Source organism: Ursus americanus, chromosome 25 (genome assembly GCF_024610735.1).
Source record: "Ursus americanus isolate L20-20 chromosome 25, mUrsAme1.1.p, whole genome shotgun sequence".
Lineage (NCBI taxonomy): Eukaryota > Metazoa > Chordata > Mammalia > Carnivora > Ursidae > Ursus > Ursus americanus.
The window spans coordinates 43,601,378-43,607,549 of NC_142151.1; the positions used below are offsets into that span (position 1 = coordinate 43,601,378).

Genomic DNA, 6,172 nt, shown 5'->3' on the forward strand with positions numbered 1-6,172 from the left:
CCATGCTTCTGATCGCCAGGCTTTCCCGTTGAACTACTTCACGAGTACGAGATATTCGTGCACACTGAACTTTCTAGATTGAACAGAGCTTTGAGTAGGGCACTGAAAAGAGGGAAATGGCTGTCTAGCTGTTCAGTACCACTCTTGGTTCTTGAACTCCCTAGCCAAAGTCTTCATTCTGGCTGTAGCAGCTGCCGACCCTGTGTTACCCACGCCCCTCTCATCACTGACTGTTCCACATGAACAATTACTTTTCCACGCCATACTTCCCTCTCTCCTCAATGCCGAACTCCTCCTTCCCAAACTGCTTGCTCACTGCTCTTTCCAAGAAAGACTTCTCAGATGAATGAAAGCTTCTCAGATGAATACTCTGGTCTCTTCGTGTCTCCATTATATCTGCACACTCTGGGAAAGAGTGTGTTGTATTTAACTACCAAATGCTTAAAGATGAATGATGCCAGACCAGCCTCCCCGTCTTGCCAATCATTTTTCTGTGTCCCAGCTCCCCCATGTGCCATGTGGCTCCGAGGTCTTCTTCCTCTCCCACAAAGCACCCGCGCAGGACAGACAGTGCCGTGAACATAAGAGATTGAGACTCAGAGAGAATTTCAAAATGCAGTTTATTGCAGCAATACAAGGAAGGGGGGAGTTTAGACCTCTACACAAAAGACAATCAACTTGCTCACACCTTATATACAAAACCAAAGCAGCACAGAGCTTGCTCCAAGAGACAAGATACTAAGGAGTGTCCAGAGCCTGTGCTCCACACACAGCAAAGAAGCTGTGTCCTAGCCAGCCCTCACCTCGCTGACTTAAGAAGGTGCTTTGAAATGTAATGTGTGTAGTGGTCATTGCTGGACTGTTTCTCAGGTAAAGCACAAAGCAGGGTCATAGCCAGAGGGACGGAGATTGCCACTGATCTAAAAACTGCTTTGGGAAGCAGAGAAGAAAGGAAAGAGCTAGGGAAGTAGGGTGAACTGGTGTAACTGATGATAGCTCTTTTCTCCAGTGAGGCTGGGACAACGGACCTCGGTCTTGCCAAGCGTATTTGGTGGCGATGGAGAGGGAGAGCTAACAGGATAGAGGACACCCCTTTATCTGACTGCTCTGGAATAGCTGGTGGAAACAAACTTCACGCTGGAACTGCCACTAGAGGACTTGGTACCCCCAGAGCTGGATCCCCGGCCTCCGGAGCTCCCGCCGGAACCCCAGCCGCCCCCTCCAGAGCCGCCTCTGTGGCCGCCACTGCTGCTACCGGAGCCGTAGCCGCCGCCGCCTCCGGAGCCATAGCTGCCGCCGCCGCCGCCTCCGGAGCCATAGCTGCTACCTCCAGATCCGTAACTGACACCTCCAGAGCCATAGCCGCCGCCGCCTCCGGAGCCGAAACCCCCACCTCCTCGGCCACCACCCCCACTGATGGTGGTGTGGCTGGTGTTCACAGCTGCAAGGGGACACGCCGTGATCGTCAGCCCAACGCCGGTTCCCAGCCCAGCAAAACCTGCGCGTGGCCCTGAGAAAGCGGCTTGTACTTACACACGCTCACGTTCGGGGCACACTCTCCGGACATCCTGTAGGAGGAAGAAAAGCAAGTCCCTCGTGACTCTCCAGCTGCACGAACCCTCTCAGCTCTGGCGGAGATTCTCCGCATTTGGGGCTCGTCCTCCCCACTTGATCTGAAACCTAAGCCAGTCCCCTTGGCCTCCCAAACTGCTGCCATTTTGGCAGCGTGAGCACAAACAGGGAGAAATCTCTAGAAAGTAGGCAAGAGTCTTGCAGAGAGTATGGGTTAACTCTAACAGTGCCATTGACGGTTAGGCCACAGGACATCTGAGCCAGGCCAGATGGAGAATAAATTATTCCTTCTCAAAGCACTTCATACAGCCCTCCAAACAACGTTGGGGTCCCAACATGAGACCAAGTCTTTCCTCCTGCGCCCTGTTCCTTTCCTCTCCTCATACCCAGGACAAGCTACAATCCCTCGGCTGCAGGCTGGACAGCAGTCAGCCTTCGAGGGAGGAAGCACCATAAGAAATGGCCAAACTGCCCAGGATTCTGTCCTCACCTGCTTTCCTCTCCTTCCAGAAGGGTTCTGTAGGTGGCGATCTCCATATCCAGGGCCAGTTTGGTGTTCATCAGCTCCTGGTAGTCACGCAGCAGGCGGGCCAGGTCCTCCTTGGCCTTCTGCAGGGCGTCCTCCAGCTCGGCCAGCTTGCCCTGGGCATCTTTAAGGGCGTTCTCACCACGCTGCTCGGCATCGCTGATGGACTGCTGGAGCGCTGAGATCTGAGAGAGGAGAGGCTCACACGTTACCCACTGTCCTATCACCTAATCCCACCCTGGCCTTCTTATCTGATTCCTCTGTCCACCTCAGTGAGGCCAGTACTCCGGGTCCAACCAAATCACAACAGTTTTAAGTCAACTCATGGCTCTGGATAACATCACTGCCTCTGGATAGCTCGTCACTGCGTTGACTTCCTTAAAAGCCCTTAAACGGAATGCAGCAGCCTCTCTTGGCCCTGAGTGGAGGCTTCTCCACCCCTTACAGACCTTCTTCTAAACGTCTACCCTGAAACCTCCTGGCTGCATTTTCATCATGGGCTAGATCACTCATGACCATCACATCCATTTCTCTGCTAGGTCATTTTCGCAAGCTTCCCTAAAGAGAACCCAGCATGAAAGCTGAATTGTGGAAACCAGAATAGTCACCAAAGTCTTGGAGTGGATTTCAAGGTTCAACACTAGGGAAGTGTCCTCTAGTTACCTGAGCCTCCCTCCCCAACACCATGTAGTGATCGCTGAGCAGTAGAAGGAGGGAATAAGTACCTGCTTCTTGACACTGTCAATTTCAGATCGCAGTCTCTGGGCCACCCGGTTCAGCTCTGAAATCTCCATCTTTGTACTTTTCAGATTGTCCCCGTGTTTGCCAGCAGTTATCTGGAGCTCTTCGTACTAAAGATGGTGGATCAAGTCAATCAGATGCGGCAGAGCATACCGTGGCTCACACATACGCATATAAGAGAAAACACAGGACAGCGAGACAAGACATTTCAGAAAAACTGGCTAGACATTAGGCCCATTCACCTTGGTCTGGTACAGCGCCTCGGCCTCAGCCTTGCTCTTCTGGGCGATCTCCTCGTACTGAGCTTTGACCTCAGCGATGATGCTGTCCAGGTCCAGGTTGCGGTTGTTGTCCATGGACAGGATGACATTGGTCTCGCTGATCTGAGTCTGCATCTGGGACAGCTCCTGCAAGACATAATAGTTCAGTGACTCTTACAGTGTTAAAACAAAGCACAACTTAGACAGAGGGAGGAGCCAGGAGATGGAAGATGTATCTTTGTTCTTCTGGGTAATGTTGGGCACTGGCTCAGAGGCTCTTCATTTGGGTAAACGTGGTCGAAAGCAGAGGACTTACTGCCTGGTAGAGTGCTGTGAGGAAGTCAATTTCCTGCTGCAAGTTGTCAACTTTGGCCTGAAGGTCCACCTTAGTCATATAAGCAGCATCCACATCCTAGAGGAACAATGGACATCATGACATCATGTTCTTCCCAGGACAAGTCGCTCTCGCCAGCTGTGAGAGGCTTCTCCAAGTAGAACAAGGGTTTGGAGTCTCCTCCACATCTTCCTACGCCAGGCGGATCTCAATCCCTAGACTGCCCCACCCTTGGAATCACAATCACAGGACAGCTCGCCCGAGTTGATAAGAACGTGCCTCCCCGCCTTCTCCACGAAGGGCTGAGAGAGCTGGAGAAGCAAAGGGCCTGGAGAAGCCCAGGTCCGTGATAATGTGGGGGGAAAACTCTATTCGGCTATTCATCAGGCCCCCCACCAGGTATCCCACATCATGACTTCCTTCTGCTTAGTAATTGGAGACCCTCTTCTATTCTTTATTTCAGATGTGAGATCCATCCTACAGATTTGCTCACCTTCTTGATGGTCACAAATTCATTTTCTGCATTTGTCCGCTTGTTAATCTCGTCCTCATACCTGCAAGGAAATCAGAGGGATTTGGGTTTTCGGAGAAGGTGAGACCCGAAGTTCGGCTTCCCTGACTGAGATTGGCATCACCTGTCATTGCCTCCTGTTTTTAGCCTAGGACAGCTTGGCCACCCCTTCCTTCTGAGCAACAAAACTGCTAAGTTATCTCCAGCTTCTGAGAAGAGGAAGAATTCTGAAAATGCCAAATTAATTGGCCTCGAACCTGAGAATAGACATCACTACATACTGTCTTAGCTTAAGACTCGTAGTCTTAGCTTGCCACTTTCTGGAAATATTTTAGAACGCAAGTCAAAGGTTGCCTGGCCAGTCTCCCTTACTTGTTCCGGTAATCTTCCACCAGGTCTTGCATGTTCTTCAATTCTGAATCCATCCGAGACTGGTCACTCTTCAGTTGGTCCACTCTCCTTCTAAGATTGTTGATGTAGGACTCAAAGTAGGGCTCTAAGTTGTGGGTCCGAGTGGTGGTGTCTACCTGCTGCAACAGCTCCCATTTTGTTTGCAGCACCTGGTTCTGCTGTTCTAGGAACCGCACCTGAGAACACAAGCTCCCATTACCGACTGGGGCAGAAACGGAGTCCACTGGCCACTGAGTGCCATAGGCTACCACACAGTGAGACCCATGCCTCCTTTGGAAAAGAACTTGTTCTTTCAAGCCCTGTTTTCCTAGCCATGGCAGAGAAACAGGAAGAAGAAGATCCACTTAGCATCATTTTTTTATAACAAAATCTAACTCACTGTTAATTCACAGAAGCTTTAATTTCCCTGAGAAGGGTAATTACTGTGCTGTTGCAGCTGGAACTTTTAAAGGGAGCAACTAAACAAACACCAAACAGCAAAGCCCCATATAAAATTACTGAAATTACACTTGAGATAGATACATGACACGAGATTTGCCTTTCAATTTTTTTTAGGTAGATTGCCATAAACGTTGAAATGCATTCTGTAAGCATTCACACATTCAGAGGTATGTTGGGAAATCCAAAACAGAATTTGAAATCTATTGTAGATAACTTTGAGTTGACATGATTGATGAATAAGCAAAAACCAAGAAATGGTTTACATGTTTTTCCAGAGCAGATACTCAGAATATAAGTATTAGAAAACCTGGTCCCAATGTAATATTTTCAGAGGGCAGACTCCCCACCTGAAAGCAAAGATGTTTGGTGCTGCCTTACGAACTCCTTTCAGCTACATTATCACAGTGCACTCTCTTCACCCTCAACTCCCTTCTCATGGTTAGGAAGACCTTTCCAGAGCTCTTGTTTGCACCCTAGAAAGCTGAGTCAGCCCCATTTCTATTGCCTTCGTTCACCATACGCAAGTCCCAATTCAGCTCAAGAGCTGAATGAAAAGACACTTCAAGGTGATGTCACATTGACCCACACTTACGTAGACCACAGACCTCTTTGTTGGAGAGAGAGTTTAGTCATTAGAATCATTCGTGAGAATACTTTGAACGTATCTCCTAGCAGACAATTCCACACATACCCAAACAGAAACTTGAGGCTGAAACCCAGGCCATCTCAAACGGACCAAGAGAAGGCCTCCCAGGGCACTGAGCAGAATGACTCACCTTGTCAATGAAGGAGGCGAATTGGTTGTTGAGCGACTTGATCTGCTCCCTTTCTCGAGTCTTTACTTTTTGGATCTCGGGGTCGATCTCCACATTAAGGGGTTGCAGAAGGCTCTGGTTGATGGTGACTTCCTGTATGCCACCAGGGGGGCAGACGGGCCCAAAACTTCCTCCACCAAAACCTCCTCCACCAAAACCACCCCCCCCAAAGCCACCACCACCAAAGCCACCTCCACTGCCAAAACCTAGAGAGCCGATGCCACCAAAACCACCCCCCCCAAAGCCACCACCACCATAACCACCACCCCCAAAGCCACCACCACCATAACCACCACCAAAACCACCACGTCCACCTCCTCTGGCCACGCTTATGGAGATACTTTTACTGCCACCAAGGTTGACAAGGCTTCGACTTCCAAAACCACCGCCGCCACCACCGCCACCTCCACATCTTCCCCCTGAAAATCTCCCGCCTCCTCCCCCACCGTGGCGCACAGAGCTGCTCGTGGTTCTGCGTTGGAAGCTGACCACTCCGGCAGAGCCAGAGCTGAAGCCCCCTCCACTCCGGAGCCCAGACCTAGAACTAAAGTGTCGGCTCAT

General features: G+C 50.4%; 1 protein-coding gene across 1 annotated transcript; it reads right to left on the minus strand.

The window, feature by feature from the left end:
• Positions 1-1,094: 1,094 nt before the first annotated feature.
• LOC123794623 (keratin, type II cytoskeletal 1) lies at positions 1,095-6,172 on the minus strand. Its single transcript, XM_045800778.2, has 9 exons — positions 5,573-6,172; positions 4,317-4,531; positions 3,927-3,987; positions 3,416-3,511; positions 3,082-3,246; positions 2,824-2,949; positions 2,063-2,283; positions 1,534-1,568; positions 1,095-1,441 (listed from the first exon to the last, which is right to left on the minus strand). The coding sequence occupies exons 1-9, from the start codon at positions 6,170-6,172 to the stop codon at positions 1,095-1,097; spliced, it is 1,866 nt and encodes a 621-aa protein (XP_045656734.1).

What these genes read in the sequence shown, in the direction of transcription:
- LOC123794623 (XM_045800778.2), bottom strand. Translation starts at nt 6,172, where the DNA reads ATGAGCCGACACTTTAGTTCTAGGTCTGGGCTCCGGAGTGGAGGGGGC. An exon ending in TCGCCTCCTTCATTGACAAG is followed by an intron (nt 4,532 to 5,572) that starts GTGAGTCATTCT and finishes TTGTGTTCTCAG; the next exon opens with GTGCGGTTCCTAGAACAGCA. An exon ending in CTGGAAGGAGAGGAAAGCAG is followed by an intron (nt 1,569 to 2,062) that starts GTGAGGACAGAA and finishes TTCCTCCTACAG; the next exon opens with GATGTCCGGAGAGTGTGCCC.